This window comes from Chlamydotis macqueenii, chromosome 5, assembly GCF_036417535.1.
Source record: "Chlamydotis macqueenii isolate bChlMac1 chromosome 5, bChlMac1.mat, whole genome shotgun sequence".
NCBI lineage: Eukaryota > Metazoa > Chordata > Aves > Otidiformes > Otididae > Chlamydotis > Chlamydotis macqueenii.
In genome coordinates, this window is record NC_141560.1 from 49,320,429 (window position 1) to 49,339,639 (window position 19,211).

Below are 19,211 nucleotides of genomic sequence, written 5' to 3' on the forward strand. Positions count from 1 at the left end.
TATCTCCTCCTGGTTCTCCCACCCACAAGGGATTCATCACTCTGCCAGGGCCCTGCTGAAGGTGCCCCAATGTGACTTTTAGCTATATTGCAGTGCCCTATGCACGCTTGCAGCACTAACCATATCCTGTCATCTTCTAGCAGAGTAAGCATAGTGTACTAGCTTGAAAACATTTTCTTCCTTTCTCCCACAAGTCCTTCTCATTGGAACAGTCTACTTCTAAACTGTCTCCAAACAGGAAAAAGAAAAACCCAAGTACATCCTTTATAAAATGACTCACATATTCGTCCCTTTCAGACACACAGAATACCTCCACAGTACGTGAACAATGCGGACAACTGCTCTATCGCTACCAAATGTACAGTCAGTGACAGATAATCCAGTACTTTGTTTCTCCCACTTCACCACACACATGGTGACGAAAAGCAGTGACATATACCACACATTCAATTCCCCCTCCACTTAATGCTTCTGAAGCTCGAGGCCCTGGTGCTCTGCTTATTCAGCCCCTAACCAAAGAGCCCTCTTAGCATGACATTCTTTACCCTTGGTTGCTTGCGTAGGTTCTTGTGTCTTCTCTCCAGCATTTGACCACCACCAGTGGTTTGAAAACGGATTCCACCAAGTTTGGGTGGTGGCTTTCTCCAGGTCGTCATGATGAGGCCCTGGGGCTGTTAGGACATGGTTCATTCAACCAAGATCTTGTTATTATTTCTTGAGAAGCACTTTTCCTCCAGCAAAGTCAAGTCCACCAGCACCGACACCCTGAGCATGCTCATCCCACTGAGATGGATGTGAGTGCAAGGCGAATGTATGAACCCGTGGTATCATTACATTCCTCAAACACTTAGCCAGATGCAAGCACTAGTGGCAGTCCCAAGAAAGAACATGGTCCCTTGAGAGGAGCATCAAAAAGTCCTCTGGGTCTTTTCTAGCCCTCCACATTCAACAAGGTTAGTGAGTTCCTCATAGACTTTGCCAGCAGAAGAGAGCAGGTAGCCTTAGACGCCAGAATGAGGAACCAAGACAACATAAAATCACATACAAAAGGTGAAAGAAGTATCCATGATGGGCAAAAAGGACACCCAGAGATAAGCACACCCATTAGTTTAGCCTTGTCTTGTACTAATAACCCCATGAAGCCAATGCAGTCAAAGAGCTGTGCTCAGAACTATGGCCATTCCACTCCAAAAACACATGCACTCCCCTTGGCCTGATCCTGTCAGGAAAATCCACACCAGAAACACTTCCCAGTTAGGCGTCAGAACAGGATGGAAAGAGAGGTGCGGCTTTACTCCTATCACATTAGCAATGCACTTTTCTCAAAACACAGCATTTCGAATAGTAATGTTCCATAGGTTTGTAACAGTAAGTATGGAAAGAGATCTTTTTTCAGAAAAATTACAGAATCTACAGTCTTTTCGTCCACTGTGCTAGGCAAGACAAACAGGTATTGGCATGCAAACAGAAATAATTGTTCCACTTGTACAGAGGTAGGAAGCTCCCTCAAAGAGGAATTATTCCTTGAGACACAGCATGCCATGAGGGAAGCCCACAAATCAAATATGAATGGAGACAATACAACAATTCCAGAAGCAGTGGAAGATGGTGCTTCTAAGCATACTGAACTCAAAAGATATAAACAGGTTTCTCCTGTGGCATTGGAGATGTATTTGAAACGAGTTGATCAGGAAAACATCCCACTATGACACAATATATGTATGGCAAAAGAGGAGAAATATTGAGCAGGAGAGGAAAAAGAAGAAAGAAACCATCCAAAGAGAAAGGAAGTTCCTTACTAGTACTTGGAGCATACTCGTCCTTGGCCACACTCCTGTCCCAGCCTGGAAACACTGTTGGGTAAGTCGTCTCCTCAGAGGAGTCTTCGTCATCCGAACCATTGCCACTTGACGTCATATCTGCTGTGATGATGTTAAATCTGCCATGAAGCCCTAACTCACAAGGTCTTCTGCTGACAGCAGTTATGCTTTCCTGTATCCCCTACATGCAGCTTTATAATCACAGAGAAGAGTGTACAGCACTATGCTTCCCACGGTCCATATCTCCTCCTGGTTCTCCCACCCACAAGGGATTCATCACTCTGCCAGGGCCCTGCTGAAGGTGCCCCAATGTGACTTTTAGCTATATTGCAGTGCCCTATGCACGCTTGCAGCACTAACCATATCCTGTCATCTTCTAGCAGAGTAAGCATAGTGTACTAGCTTGAAAACATTTTCTTCCTTTCTCCCACAAGTCCTTCTCATTGGAACAGTCTACTTCTAAACTGTCTCCAAACAGGAAAAAAGAAAAACCCAAGTACATCCTTTATAAAATGACTCACATATTCGTCCCTTTCAGACACACAGAATACCTCCACAGTACGTGAACAATGCGGACAACTGCTCTATCGCTACCAAATGTAGTCAGTGACAGATAATCCAGTACTTTGTTTCTCCCACTTCACCACACACATGGTGACGAAAAGCAGTGACATATACCACACATTCAATTCCCCCTCCACTTAATGCTTCTGAAGCTCGAGGCCCTGGTGCTCTGCTTATTCAGCCCCTAACCAAAGAGCCCTCTTAGCATGACATTCTTTACCCTTGGTTGCTTGCGTAGGTTCTTGTGTCTTCTCTCCAGCATTCAACCACCACCAGTGGTTTGAAAACGGATTCCACCAAGTTTGGGTGGTGGCTTTCTCCAGGTCGTCATGATGAGGCCCTGGGGCTGTTAGGACATGGTTCATTCAACCAAGATCTTGTTATTATTTCTTGAGAAGCACTTTTCCTCCAGCAAAGTCAAGTCCACCAGCACCGACACCCTGAGCATGCTCATCCCACTGAGATGGATGTGAGTCGAATGTATGAACTCATGGTATCATTACATTCCTCCAACAGCAAAAATATCCAGTGCTTTTAGTGTAAGTGAAATTTGAAATATTCTACTAAAGTCTAAGATTGTGTTACCAGCTCTGAAAGTCCAGTAAAGTCAATGAATTTTCTGTAGTATTTTTAGGTTTGACAGGTCAAAGTACGTACCGTATAGGAAATATGCCCCAATATTCTGACAAAAAACATTCAAAGCTAATAGAAGCATGCACACCATAGAAATTGAAATCCCTCAAGCAAGCCAGCTGATAGTTTAACCTTTCTCTCTGCTAGGAAAGTTATTAATAAACTGAGAAGCAGAGTTTGCAAGAAGAGCTGTGCTTCAAGTCACACATATATTCACCAAAAGAAAGCTGAATCTACTTCACAATATTTATCTGGAAATATTTTTATTCTGGCAATTCCTCACAGGCAATATTGTTATCAGCAGTTAGACCACCTAAGTTTTATATCTTGAAGATGAAGAAAAAATATCATATACCCTTTTTCATTCAGAGCAAAATCTTTAAATAATTGATTTGGAAAAATGCCGTGAAGACTAACATCAAAGACATTAGTTTTGATAAATTTTTGTGTAATATATGAAAGCATTGTAAAATGTAAGACCTAGGAATCAAAGTTTAATGATCAAACAGGATAAGCTGATGTTCTTCAGCCTGCAGTATTTATGTTTTGCTTATTTTTAAACTGCAAAGTGTACAATGTGTATGGACCTAAACTCAGAACTGCACTTTTTCAAGATGTAGCTATTTTGGCAGCAAAACCTAACAGATTTTGCCTTTCTGAAAAGCTTTCCTTGACTGAATAAATACTGCGTCTTTTTTTTTTTTTTTTTAAAAAGGAAAATCCATTAGAGCATAAACATGTCTATTACATGGATGAACAAAACCAGTTGCAGTTACTGTTTGAGTAATTAGCTCTGATAGCTTAGGAAAGTATCTCGTCGATCAGCAACACAATTTCATTACAACTGATCCACAGCATATGTGCAGATGAATCATGACTTGTTAACAACAAAGAGAAAAACTCTTTTCAGTTAGAAGAGAAAGGTGATGGCAAAGTACTGGTAGCGTATTAATCTGGGCCATGAACTTGATGGAGAACATCACCAATAATGTCCAAAGCCAGAGTAATAAAGAACAAGGAGCTGTGGCAATTGCTCACTTCAAACCCATAGAAAAAAAAGTGTTTTGTACAAGCTAGACACCTGATCATCAAACTTTAAGTTTACAAAGGGTGTGTAATATAGATGAAGAGCCACCAGTTATGTTTGTCACTTTCACACACTAGAATTAAACAGATATATTTTTAGTCATCTACATGAAGATATATGCCAAATAGTTTTCTTTACTTATTTCTTAATTTTCCACTTTTCTGTCTGTGGGATTTTTCTTCGGGAAATTAAACTGTGGCTGGGATATTCCAATGAGCCTGCACTGTTGCACAATGTAAATAGCAGACATTCGGGCATGGCCTTATCTTCTTTTTTGTTTGTTCATGTAACTTTCTCCAGTGCTACTGAAAATTTGATGACTTCTCATGGAGATGGATAGCTTACACTTAACTTCTGACAGCAGTGCTAAATTACTCATTTGTTTGTGTTCTGATTTTGTTTAGTGAGGGGGGACCTAAGGTGGTAGCTTCTGTAGGAAACTGCTAGAAGTTGCTCCCTTTTGTTCAATGGACTCGGCCGGGCCTAGGGCTGCTGGCCAAGGCCGAGCTGATTGGTAGCAGAATGTTCTGTGATAACGCCTCTGCGATAATATATTTAAGAAGGAGAAAACAGAAAAAAAAAAAAGAGAAGATGTGAAGAAGCTGAGCAGGGGCAGAGGCGCAGAGGGGGAGGCACAGGCCTCGTGGGCCTTGCAGGCCTCACCCTCCGGCCCCTCGCCAGGCGGCCAACTGGGCCCGACTCGGCCTGGCCCGGCTGCAAGAAGTGGAGAGGAGATGAGCTGGATGACGTGAAGAGATTATGAGAGGCGTCTGCCAGCCTGGTGTGAAGAACTTTTCTTGTGAGAGGAACGGCTGCAGACGCCAAGGTCAGTGGAGAAGGAGGGGGAGGAGTAATGCAGCTCCTGGCCAAGATTCCCCTGCAGCCTGTGGTGATGACCATGGTGGAGCAGGTTGTCCCCCTGCAGCCCATGAAGGTCCACGGAGGAGCAGAAATCCACCTGCAGCCCGTGGAGGACCCCACACTGGGGCAGGTGGATGCCTGAAGGAGGCTGTGGCCCGTGGAGGGACCGCTGGGACAGCCGTTCTGGAGAGACTCAACTCTGTGGAAGAGATGACCCACGCCAGAGCAGTTTCACAAAGGACTGTGGCCTGTGGGAGGGAACCCACAAACAGAACAGGGGAGGAATATGAGGAGTTCTTCCCCCGACTATGAAGCAGCGGCGTAAAACAACGCGTGATGAACTGACCGTAACCTCCATTCCTTCTTCCCCTCCCTGTGCCACTCGGGGGGGAAGGTGGTAGAGATAATGTTAAGCTCGGGAAGAGTGAGGGGTGGGGGAGGTTATGTCATTCTCTGTCTCATTATCCTGCTGTTTGTAGTAATAAATGAATAGTTTTCCCCAAGTCGAGTCTGTTTTGCCCATAAGAGTAACTTTAAGGATTTTCTCCCTGTCCTTATCTCAAACCTCGAGCCGTTTTTCCTTATATTATCTCTCCCTATTGTCTCGGAGGGTGGGGGGAGTGAGAGAGAGACTGCGTAGTCTGGTCCCGATCGGGGCTGAACTATGACAGTTTGTTATGCAGTAAAATTAAATGAACTGGATCTATTTGGCTTTAAAGTGATGTTGCTGAGTGATAGCTAAACCTATCAGAAAAGCCCAGGTGCAGTACCTTCATAATCTTTTTTCCCCCGAGAATCAATCTATCAACCCTAAAACAATAAGCAATCATGCCAATGCTATCACTTGTGATATACATATGTCACTATTAACATATTTTATTACATAGCTCTATAGTTATTTTGATCTTTTAAAATCTTAAATGCCTCTAGTTTTTCCTCTGTAAAATAGTCATGCCCATGAGAAAGAACTGTTAGCAACAGGAAGAGACATACATTTGTAGGATCAATACATTTGATAACCAAGTAGTAAAAGAAAAACCAAAAGCTTTCCTGCCTAGAAACAATGCACAGGTTTTTGCAACAGGTACAGAAACATCTGTACAAGGAAGCATGAAGTCACACGTGCATATAAAAGCAAATAAATCTACAGGAAAAATCACCACCAGAGTCAACCAGACAAATTCCCCACTGTTACCAGGTGGGATTCTACCCTTTGCCCCTTACAGGCAAAACTTTGTAGCAAAACCTTTCACTTCAAACAAGCACCAGAAAATTCTCTATTTGTTTTCAAGATTTTGGGGAAGACCAACCTGATTTTTTTTTCCCTTCATATCCTCTGAGACAAGAAGTCTGGTTGAATGATTTCTGTCTTTTAGTAAAACTTTTGCTAACTGTTTAAGACATACAATCATTCTTACCCTATCCTGTGATTTCTAAATACAGTAATGAGGGCATCGTCCCTCCAAGTCACATAGCCCATTTGACCACGTATCAGCAACCAATAAACAATTAAACAAACTGACTATTTTTTACAATTAAACAAACTCACTATGACGAGTTTCCATGGTGGGGAAAAAAAGAGTCAGCAGAAAGAAACTTTCTATCAGTTCAGTCTTTACTACAACACACCTCTGTAGATCTCCTCTGCACAATTAAAATGTTCTCCCTTTAGATTAACTTTATTTTCTGGGGCAAAGATCTTTATCACTCTAAACTTAAGAACTACAGTGAATATATGTACAGTTCCACTTTAAAACATGTAAGATGACTTTAAAAGTTTTTCATTTGCTGCAGCTGCTCTGCACTATATATTTGACAAAAACATCACAAGCAGATTTTCCCACTCAGTACAGCTATTTAAGGACAAAGTACAGAAAATGGTTACTGTTCTCTTGAGCTCTCACAGCTATAGAGCCAGCGTAGACTCCAATTTTTTCTCATGCATATTGCCAACACTAAGGATGAAATTAATTTTTCCAGTGCACAAGTGGCTTGGAAATTGGAAACGCCACTTAAAGCACTGCTTTGGTGAGCAAGGCCATGGTTTTGATGTGGATTACCCACATTCACAACCATAAATATGCTAGAATCACAAACACTTTCATCACAAATTGACGAAAATGTCCTTTTCTACCTCGGAAATAAATTGACTTCAAGTGATAATTGGTTGCACTGATTTGTGGTGCCTCATAGAGTAAATAGATGTGATAAAAAAGCAGTGGGAAACACAAAACAGGAATCTTTCTGAACTCGTCTATAAGCATTGAAGCAAACATACAGTAAATGTTTTTACTCCCCTTGTTTCAGAGAGTGAAGTTTATTTCTGACTTAACCAGTCTGGAAAGTACTGTCTTGCAATGCCTCTCCAAAATTAGAGATGATGTATACTTCACCACTTACCAGAATGCCCTGCTGGAAGAAGAAAGCAGTTCTAACGCAATCTATATTTGATGCAGTTGTTACATCACATAAATCTTACCAGTAGTTACAGGATACCATCCATCATCTTTTTCGAGTAAATCATCAGCTGCCGTCGCCAAAGAGATGTCAGGTGATACAGGAGAAACTTCATCAGCTGTATGTGATGAATGAATCATTACTATTTCATTAGCTGAGTTGCAACTCAGTACTTACAACTACTTCAATTATTTTATACTGCAAGCTTCATTCCTTCATTTATAGGTCCAAGAGAAAAGGATACAGACTAGGTTCTTCACGTAATTCAACCCCAAATGGCCTTACTTCACTAACATGTAACTAAGGATATCACCAAACCAGATTATTTCAAGAGATTATGTATTACAGGGATAATGAACATCCTGGCAATGATCTGTTCATGTGATTAAAGCTCTAATTGTACCTGTGTACCCTCTGGACAGGAATTCTAGAGCAATGAGTTATTTGTTTTCCCCTCTTTACTGAGACATATTCTGAGATCTAGTCCAAAAATCTAAACGCGGCATGTAAGCAGAGTTGATAAGAGTTGTTGCAGCAAGCAATTCAAGTATGTGGCATACGCCTTGGGGAATGGCTCTGATCCTAGTTCCTTAGGAAGAGAAGGTTAGGATTTATCTTTCATGATGTTAACATGGAAAAAGAAGCATAACATGTCATGAGCATATCACCAGTGAAAAATCACTTTATAATCCTAATGCTTCTGCTCTTTTTTTTTTTTTTTTATTTCAGTATTTATTGAGGATAATGATGCAAACTACTCGTATCCTTCACTGGTAAGTTATTGGTGATTTGATAGAAAGCCTATAGTCAGAGCTTACATAGTAAACTTCACTGTACTTTGAGGGTGAATTATATTTGAATCCCTTATGTTCAATGGGAGCAAGTCTTTCAGATCTCTGATAATTTCAGCCACACAAGCAAAACATGCCACTTTCACAAGAAAGCAAGATACAGGCAAGGCACTCTAATTCATGAATTTGCCACCCTGCAAATGCCCAAGAAAAGAGTATGACATTTGTATTTCATAGGGCTTCATGAAAACAGAATTTGTCTTTACCACCTAAAGAAAGAAGGTACTAATAACATTTTAATTTGACACTTTTATATCTCTGTGCATTCTGTAATATGCTGTCATAAGATGTCCTTAAAAAAACCCTTTATTTGTATAAAGAGAAAACATTTCCACTGTTAAGTCCTCCTTATTCTTATTACTTAATGTTAATTCATCCTTCTAGAGAATAGATAAGAATAAGTTATCCTATATATAAATCTCTGTATGTATCTCTATATATCCATACCCTCACCCTCACTAACCTCTCTGTGTTCACTGTTAGATATGTTTTTGAGCCTTTAATGAAATAAATATTTTAATAGGAACAAGAGCAAATTCTTAGAATGATCCGTTCTCAATATCTTGTGAAGTTTTATGTGAACTGATGTGTGGCTGCTCTGTACTCCTGTGCAACAAAAAAAATCCTTAGAAATTCAGAATGTTTCTGTTTTATTTCAAAGACACACATTCTCCCTTGACTTCCCCAGGATCCAAATTAGAGACGGTGCTTCTCATTTCCTTATAATATCCTTGAACTAGCAACGTAATCCTTCACTCAGTTATTTTAAAGGGGATATAGTAGCAACCTACTGTCCTTACCAGAATCTTTTGTAAGAATTTCTTTTTCACCTCCTCCAGAAGAATGATCTGGCAGCTGTGAGACTGGAGTAGCGCTTCCATAATATGAGGGGCTGGATCTCCTGATGGAGGTATCCATGGGAGTTGTGTCATGTGTTGATCCACTACCTACATTTTCATCATCTGCACCTGAGGTTGAGGACTCTCCGCTGTGACGCGTGCCATCTGCATTATAACGTGAGCCATCTGCATTGTCAATGACTGTTGGAAAGAGGAAATTAAGCAGCTGATAATATGAAGGAGCTAAATAGCTATATTTCAGTAATGCTAAACAGTTTAAGTCCTATAACAAAAAAAAAATAATGAGAAATAGTTGTAGATTAATATCAGTTAATCCATTTTTGCCATCCTGTCTATCTATGTCTAGATCATACATCACTAAACTACATCTAAGGTATATATACTAATGTATATATTTGTCAAACATATAGGGCCTACTCTGCATCAAATATTTTGATATTTTGATCAGACACTTTGATTTTGAACATAAAATCTTGTCCTCTGTACAGTCAACTAGAATTTTAGAATTGGGACAAATAATTTATTATGAGAGTTTTCTTCCACTTACAGTTGCTTTTCTAATCAGCAGCTCAAATGAGATGTAGAAAGGTTGCTGATTAAGCAAAGTCCTCCATGTCAAAGAAACATTAGCAACTCTGAGGTGCTAAAAAATTTAATTTACCTATATAAAAATGTTTGGTAGCACCTCGAGACAAACCAAGCTCCATAGGATTTAGGGGAAGACAAGTGTCTAATTGCTTTAATTTCCATTGAACATCTCTTGACTTCTTTCTCTTATGTTTGGCTTGATTTTTAATATTAATTAACAATTGTTTACGTAAAAAAAGATAACCAGATCCTAAGAATAAAACAAGTGGCAGGTCTTTCTAATCAATACAGTACCTATTTCACTCTGATTATTGAGGAAAGAAGTATCTAGTCTTTCAATTGGCTCACATGCTTTGTCCCTTGTTTCTGTAAAAGAAGGAAAATAGAAAATATTAATTTGAGAAATTGAGAAAAAAGTCACGTGTATACCCATATTAATTATACGTAATCACAAAATGTCAACTTCAGATGTGGACAATTAAAAACAAATTTCCAAATCAAACGTTATTCACTGGTCTATCTATGTTCCCGATCTGCTCTTTCCAAGGTGGGGCACTTCAAGATTGTTCTGTCAACTAATGATGAGATTCTCCATTTCCATAACCATTCCAGCAAATGATTGCAATCAATGACAGTTAAAATAGCCTTATGACCCAATTTCAGTGCAGATAGCCCCACCGTCATGGCAGTAATGGCAGCCCCAATCTTTTTTTGGCTGGAGGGACCCCCCATCCTCTCCATGGAGGGCTCTGCACAGGCAGAGTTTGCCCTGGTCTGGTGAGCACTGCTTGCTCCAGCGGGCTGTAGTGACATGCTTGGAGCCAGTATGTGAGCCACCTTCTCATACTGCTGGAAGAGAAGAAGACTTAGGAGGAGTTATAAAGCTCTGGTGGGGATGGACATAGCTGTAGCAGGAGAAGAGTCATCCATGGGTGACAGGATGGCAGCTCACCTGATATTATGTCAATGCAAAGATGGTTTTTAATGATATAATGTCACTGGCATTCAAATAATCCGTGAATTTCGCCTACAGTTTCCTGTAAGATCTGTCTGTGAATGTAATAACCTACTGAAATTCAAGACACTTGACGCTAGTCCATATTTCATCTTCAAATACTGTGTTCAGCATCTGTTACAAGATTATCTACATTTTCCTAATAATTTATCAAAATATTTCCAGCTATTAAAAAGTTCAGAACCTTTGAAGAAAGTGGTCTGCTTCCGACTTGCATTGCTATCTCACTGCGTGATGCCTGAATGGAGATTTTCCTGAGAGCAAATAGTGAATGAACCTGCAAACAGGAGAGCAGCAGCCTCCTCCATCCGAAACCTATCCATGGGTTTTGGATGGCCACCTGGGGCCTTGAAGCTGCTGCAGATGGCAGCCACTCCTAGCATCCCTTAACCGAAATAACTCATGCTCGCCATGGAAGCTCAAGAGTGCAGGAACAGAAAAGCTGAGCACCATCATCTACAACAGTTATGTCTTTTAGATTCACTGCTGCAGTAGTTCACTGCACTAGGCCATGATAATGAACTGTTCTGAATCCACTAAGGTAGTTCAAAGGGCAGAAATGGTTTAGTTCAAAACACACTACTGATAAAACGGATCAAAATCATTGCTGGCATTATACATACACTTCTAGAGGCTGACAAAAGGTATTTCTTCTCAGTTGAAAAAGAGATGATATTTAGTATAGAATCCCTCATTCCAGTACCTTAAATAGGATATTACATATGTTATTGTTAGTGAATTTATATCTAAAATATGTCATAAAAGCATATACATACCTGTCTCATTGTAACAGTATGCATCGTACCGACCAGTTGTATTTCCTGTAAGTTTGTAGACGCCAGTATGATTTGCTGCACAAAGATGATAGGGATTGATTCGTGGGATAACAATATACCCCACTACAAAACCATACCTGTGAAGAACAGAGGAAAACACATCATATTACACAGTATTGCAGAGGGCATAAATGTTCTAGGTATCTCAAATGCGAAGAAGCTATGAAGTAGCTGTTATTTTCATCTTACATTATTTTTTAAAAGTGTATGTGCTTATGCATCCTTTTTGTATATGAAGAGCGTTCCTTTCTCACATGTAGCTACATCAGTCTTCAGCCACTCAACACCATTTTGCTTGTAATTTCTAGAGCTATACCCATTTTAATTAAGTAAGCAACTTATTAGCTAGAATGATCGGTTCCAGAGCAAGGCAGTGAAAGTGAGGGACTGAAAGGCAAGTGCACTTTTTATTCAGTGTGAGGTTGTATTACCTGATACTAAAGACTGGCTTCTTTTTTTTTCAGGGAGTCACATTTTCATTGCTTTGAGCATAACATACTGCCCAGTGACATTTCACACGGAAATGCTGGGGGCTCAATTTATAGCACCTGAGTGAATTTAGAGAATGATTGTAAGACACATCACTTTCTGCAAAAGCTGACATCTTAGTGAAATATTCAAATACAACACCCATTCATCCACAAATTCTTACTATATCTTTCAGTCAAACAATATGGCTATTGTGTACAGAGCTCACATATTTCAGTGAAGACTGTGGTTAACAGAGCTACATAATGCACAATGCATTATTACTATTTTGCAATCCTGTAACACCTGATTAATTCCAATGTATTTAGCTAGGAAGGGTGATAGAATGGTATCAAGAACTGGGGTTTGGTTTGGGTTTTGTTTTACTTCTTGAGGGAGGAGCAAATTTCATAGCTTTGCAGGTTTTTTTTTGCCTGTGAGGCCCATTCAAGTTACATGTCTGATGTGCAGATACTTGCAATCCTGAAACTCTCTTGTAGGTGGAATTATTAACTGCTTTACTCACACTTTCAGCCGAGCCTACGATGTTGACACTTTATAATCCATTAATCTCCTAGTTGTGTTATGGTCTGTTGATTCACCTTATTCACTCATCATTCTACATGTATTTTGATGATTATATGTGTATGAGTATAATATGAGTATATTTTTTCTCTCCTATCCAAGCTTGGGAAGACCCTAGCCTTACCGACAAGGACTTCTAGCACAGGATCAACAAATGAAAGTAAGAGGGTGGACAGCAGGCCAGAAGAAAAGGAGGAAGGAATCCTACCTACATGCCTTACATGTCCAAATCTGTTTTCTGCTAAGCTGTGAATTAGGGAAAATTGTAACATTAATGAAAAACTACAGCTCCCTGCTGAAAAAAAAAACCATAAACACAACATTTCACTCTACTCCTTCTTTCAATTATCTTTATATTTTAATTTTAGAAAAGACTTTCCACATTGCAGAATACTCATGACTGCTAGCACTAGAAATCTCTACCCCCAGGCATTTAGTTAGGATTTGATCTGTAGTCTCCACATACTTATGTGGTTCTGGACAATTCAGAACGGTAAGTATGTTCATATGCTAATGTTAGAGAAAGAACCTGCCTACTATGCTATGCAGGACTTTTGTCTCTAGGCTTTATGTAGTACTATTTTAAATTACATTCACACTTCTCACAGAAGAATCTTATAAGAATTTTCTGTCCATTGTTCCTTGGCACTATTGTTCACCTCTTTCACCACCATGCAGGTCATAATGACAATGAATGTGTTGTCATCAATGACACTGTATGACATTTATATGTATAAGGATGTTTTCAAGGCACTGAACATGTATCTTTCCATGGTTACAAATTATTTCATACAGATACTATTAATTTGAAAGGAGCTTTATTCAATTCTCATGAGCTTGCAAGCCAGTGAAAAAGAACATTAATGCATTAGGCGTTAAAAAAGTAAAGCCCACTGACTAAAATGAAATGAAATAATTCACAGGAAAAAGGTGCAGGAAGTATTGATGCTAGTACTATTTCTCATGGTACCAGAATGAAAGTCTTAAAATTTTGAAGAAATGTTCACTGAACTTTTCTAGTCCAGTCAGCTAGAAGATAAATTCAATTTCTCTCTATCTTCTGTTTATTTTAGATTGTAATACAGTTGAAAATCTACTGAAAGTTATTTCAACTCTATAATGGTTCGTGGACATGAATCTATGTTACTTGATTTTTAAAAAACCCCAAACTTCAAATTTACAGCTCCTGAGTTCAATCTCTTTTCTGCATATGAATGTTTAGGATGACTTGCATAATAAGTGTATTATGTATTTTCTAAAGCAAGATCACATAATCATCTAATATTTACAGACCATAGGACTGTTCTGACATGATTACTGTTTGAACAGAGGGCATCCTTGGGGAAAATATTTCATCTTGATGAAATTTTGGTGTGACAAAGAATCTACTACAATCCGCCTAAGTTGTTTCAGACAATAATTATTATCCTTATATATTTTGTTGTATTAGTACTCACTTAATTTTTTTAATCCAAAATCTTCTGTGAGTAACTTCCAGTTTCTTGGTCTAGTTATTTTTTGCTAGACTGAAAAGTCTGCATTATCTGCATTTGTTATCCCATACAACATTAATTGCAGATGTTACTTGACAACATGATTTGGGGGTTTTTAGTCATTTTTATGGCTGTCTTCTGAAACTTCTCCATTCCCACATTACAAGAATGTACTAATACTGTGGCCATTTTTTCACTGGGATGTCAGTTCATCCTTCACAGTACCACTTGCTGCTGTTTACTGTTTCTTGAAAAGACAGAGTTATATATTGTATTCTGTACTGTATCATCTTCAGTCTTTTACCTTACATCAGGTCATTAAAAATCATAAACATTTTTCATGTACTTTTCTTACAAGTAGTGATACAGTATGATCTGCACATCTTCCCAATTAATTTATTATGCTGTCAATCTTTTGTTATCTTTAGATTTTATCTGTAAGAGGGTACAATTTTTAAAAGATAATTGGTAAACAAAATATGCAGTCAAGGACTTACTTATTACCAGACCCAGAGCAAACACACACATGCACAAAGATGTGTTGTTCATCACACAAAATATAAGTTACTTGAGAACTGATTCGGTCATCTAATGAACAGCTATATGAAGTCAACGGTAATTATTACACTATAACATAGATGGATGGACTTGTCATGATATATTCTTTTTTCAAGAATTTTTTTACCTGCAAGTTTCAAATCCAAGTTCATGAGCTTTCATCAATTGCTCTAGTGTTGACAGGGTACTATTGAGAGCTCTGCAGAGTTCAACTGCTTCAGATCGTGTGAGACTGTAGCGACCGTTTTTCTCAACATGAAAAACTCCTCCATATCTGCAACTTACATTGAATTCTGTTAACAAAAGAAAAGGAAAAAAAAAAGGAATTACAAATTATTGGACTTAATGCTTCACTGAAGACCTGGAATTGATTAATTTTCAAATATAGTGCTTTCACTGCAAACCAGAAACAAGTAGCAGCTAATGATTTGTTCAGAAGGAGAGCTAGCACTTTCAATTACCATCTTCATACTTCCTCTCTTTGGGCTGAGACACAAGTCAAATCTTCAGCCTTTCCAAAAACAGCAATGAAACATGTTTTTGTGAGGTATCTAGCACTTTTAACAAGCCACTAACCATAATGTGGAGAAGACGTAAATGTAGCATCAAAGTCTTGGAAGCCACATTATTGCAAAACTAACTGAATACTCAAATGTATTTGAAAACAAAATATTTAATTCATAACAGAATTTTTAAAACATGAACTATATAATCAGAGCCTTTATGATCATAAGGTTCCTTAATTATCTCATTGTGATCCCTTCATGGTGAATCCTTTTAAATGAACGTATACATCAGTCCCCAGTTTCAGAACTAGTTCAAGCAATGTATTCCTATTATTAGCTAGACAGAAAGCAGAAGGCTTACATTAGTTTGATGTTGCATGATCTACCAGAGACAAAAACTAAGTGAGCTGCACAGATATTCTGAACTAGAATCATAGAATAGTTTGAGCTGGAAAGGAACTTTAAAGGCCAACTAGTCCAACACCCCTGCAAGAAGCAGATCAGGTTGCTCAGAGCCCTGTCCATCCTGGCCTTGAATGTTTCCAGGAGTGGGGCATCCACCGCCTCTTTGGGCAACCTGTGCCAGTGTTCCACCACCCTCATCGTAAAATTTTTTTCCTTATGCCCAGTCTGAGTCTACCTCCCTCTATTTTAAAACCATTACACCTACTCCTATCACAACAGGCCCTGCTAAAGAGTTTCTCCTCATCTTTCTTATAAGCCTCCTTCAGGTACTAGAAGACCGCTATAAAGTCTCCCCAGAGCCTCCTCTTCTCCAGGCTGAACAGCCCAAACTCTCTCAGCTTGTCCTCATAGGAGAGGTGCTCCAGCCTTCTGTTCATCTTCGTGGCCCTCCTCTGGACTCACTCCAACAGGTCCATGTCCTTCTTATGTTGGGGGCTCCAGGGCTGGACGCAGTACTCCAGGTGGGGTCTCACCAGAGTGGAGTAGAGGCAGAATCACCTTCCTCAACCTACTGGCCATGTCTCTTTTGGTGTAGCCCAGGATGTGGTTGGCTTTCTGGGCTGCAAGCACACATTGCCAGCTCATGTTGAGCCTCTTGTCCACCAGCACTCCCAAGTTCTTCTCCTCAGGGCTACTCTTGATCCATTCTCTGCCCAGCCTGTATTTGTGCTTGGGATTGCCTTGACCCAGGTGCAGGACCTTGCACTTGGCCTGGTTGAACTTCCTGCAGTTCATGTGGGCCCACTGATGGGTTCACAGGTCCCTCTGGATGGCATCCCTTCCCTCCAGTGTGTTGACCACGCCACACAGCTTGGTGTCGTTGTTGAACTTGCTGAGGGTACACTCTATTCCACTGTCCATGTCACCAACAAAGATGTTAAACAGGGCCAGTCCCAATATCAGCCCCTGAGGGACACCACTCTTCACTGGTCTCCACTTGGACACTGAGCTGTTGACCACCACTCTCTGAGTGTGGCCATCCAGCCAATTCCTTATCCACCAAGTGGTTCACCCATGAAATCCATGTCTCTCCAACTTAGAGACAAGGATGTCATGCAGGACAGTGTCAAACGCTTTGCACAAGTTCAAGTGAATTACATCAGTTGGTCATCCCTTGTCCACTGTAATCCCATTGTAGAAGGCCACCAAATTAGTCAGGCATGATCTGCCCTTAGTGAAGCCATGTTGGCTGTCACAAATCACCTCCTTATTTTCCATATATCTTAGCATGGTTTCCAGGAGAATCTGCTCCATGATCTTGCCAGGCACAGAGGTGAGGCTGACCAGCCTGTAGTTGCCCAGGTCTCCCTTGTTTCCCTTTTTTAAAATGAGGGTAATGTTTCCCCTTTTCCAGTTGGGGGGAACCTCACCAGACTGCCACAACTTCTCAAATATGACAGACAGTAGTTTGGCAACTTCATCTGCCAGTTCCCTCAGGACCCACCGATGCATTTCATCAGGTCCCATGGAGTTGTGCAACTTCAGGTTCCTTAGATGGTCCCGAACCTGCTCTTCTGCTACAGTGGGCAGTTTTTCTTTCTCCCAGTCCCTGCTTTTGCCTTCTGTGACTTGGGTGATGTAGTTAGAGCCCCTGCCAATGAAGACCAAGGCAAAAAAGTCATTGAATACCTCAGCCTTCTCCATGTCCTGGGTAATCAGGTCTCCCGTTTCCTTCTGGAGAGGGCCCACATTCTTCTTGCTCTTCCTTTTATCCCTGCTGTACCTAAATAAGCTTTTCTTGTTGCCCTTGATGTTCCTGGCCAGATTTAATTTTGTCAGGGCTTTAGCTTTCCTTACCTGATCCCTGGCCACTCAGACAATCTCTCTGTAACCTTCCCAGGCTACCTGCCCTTACTTCCATCCTCTGTAGGCTTCCTTTTTGTTTTTCAGTTGGTCCAGGAGCTCCTTGTTCATCCATGTAGGCTGCCTGGTGTTTTTGCCCGACTTCCTCTTTTTTGGGATGCATCGCTCTGGAGCTTGGAGGAGGTGATCCTTCGATATTAGCCAACTTTCTTGGGCCCCTTTTCCCTCCAGGGCTTTATCCCATGGAACTTTACCCAGAAGATCCCTGAAGAGGCCAAATTCTGCTCTCCTCAAGTCCAGGGTAGAGAGCTTGCTGCACGCCCTTCTTGCTGCCATAAGAATCTTGAATTCAACTGTCTCATGGTCACTGCAGCTGAGGCTGCCCTTGAGCTCAACATTCCCCACCAGCCTCTTCTTGTTGGTGACAATGAGGTCCAGCACAGTACCTCTCCTCATTAGCTCCTCTATCACTTGCAGGAGGAAGTTATCAACTAGAACAACATTATGCTACTAAATACTCTTTGAAAGATAATCTTTTAGCTCTTCTTATTCTCCCTGCTAGGGCAGATAAGAAGTGTCAAACACATATTATATGAGTTCATATGAATTAAGTTCTTGCTCCCTGTTCATTCATCTTGAAAGTATTTCCCTCCATTTTGAAAGGCTTCCTCTTGCTGAGCTCATGCTCACACACAAACCAATGTCAGAGTTTCAATATGTACTGCATAAGCTTATTTAATGTTAAATAATGTTTTAGATGGATTTTAATTTAATGATACTGTAAAGGTTTGCACATGGAAGTAACTTTCAATGGCAAAAAGTATGAGGATAAAACTAATGAATAAAATTAAAAAAAAAAAGTGCTGTAGCTATGTTGTGCAATTTGTTTTCTGGCCTTCAGCCTGGGAACTAGGAACAAGCAGTACATGCAAAGCCTACAGGAGGGGAGCGCCTTATACAATTCACTACAGACACTGAACAAAAGGCATGAGGGATAGAGGCTCTGAGGACATCACACTCAGTTAATCTTTATGTTGGAAAGATACTGCCTACACAATGCAACAGGTACAGTGGGAAAACAGTATAATCCAAGGAAAGTCTGTGACTGAGTAAAATGAGTGAAAAAATAAACATCTGTTTATCATATTTTTTAAAGGAACAGCTAAGAAAGAGTTAATAATAATAATAATTAGAAGAAGATGATGATGAATACAAATAAGAATAATCATGTTAATGGAGAAAACGAGAAAAGACCAGAATGTTTCAAAGCAATGTGAGTTAACTTTCCTCCTGCCTCTCCTTCCCCTGAAGAGAAAAAAGTAGTTTCAGCTCCAGACTAGACTGACAACTGAAAAGCACACTTAATTGGAGTAGCCTATTATTCCCAGTGAAGAGGAGAATGACTCATTTTTATCTTAATTTTAATGTGAGTTCCACGTGCAAGAAAGAGAAAAATAGACCAGTCTTCTCCAAATATTAAAAGGGGGTGTCTGTACCACCTAATTGAAATAAAAGATGCTATAAATTAACTATTTTCTAAAAGACACAAAATGCGATTCATGCACATTTCCATTGACACATTCTATGTGAATAACAAGCAACTTCCGTAATGTCTTTTTTGCTTGACAGTCTATTTGCTTCTACGGCGTAGATGTGAAAGCAAATGATAGTAATCAAGGTGTGCACTCTTCCTTCAATTGCTTTTGTTCATTGGTAAACTGAGGTTATTCTATCTACAGTGTATCTACTCAGCATAAACGG

At 40.0% G+C, this 19,211-nt stretch overlaps 1 protein-coding gene across 1 annotated transcript in view; it reads right to left on the bottom strand.

Annotated features, from left to right (window-relative positions):
• Positions 1-19,211, bottom strand: part of CD44 (CD44 molecule (IN blood group)) — a 64,536-nt gene that overhangs the window by 24,502 nt on the left and 20,823 nt on the right. Inside the window, exons 2-6 of the mRNA XM_086749530.1 lie at positions 14,804-14,969; positions 11,513-11,649; positions 10,016-10,087; positions 9,074-9,313; positions 7,445-7,540 (exon numbers count right to left, since the gene is read on the bottom strand). Coding sequence (XP_086605656.1) covers positions 7,445-7,540; positions 9,074-9,313; positions 10,016-10,087; positions 11,513-11,649; positions 14,804-14,969 — 711 coding nt within the window. The remainder of the gene's footprint in view (positions 1-7,444; positions 7,541-9,073; positions 9,314-10,015; positions 10,088-11,512; positions 11,650-14,803; positions 14,970-19,211) is intronic.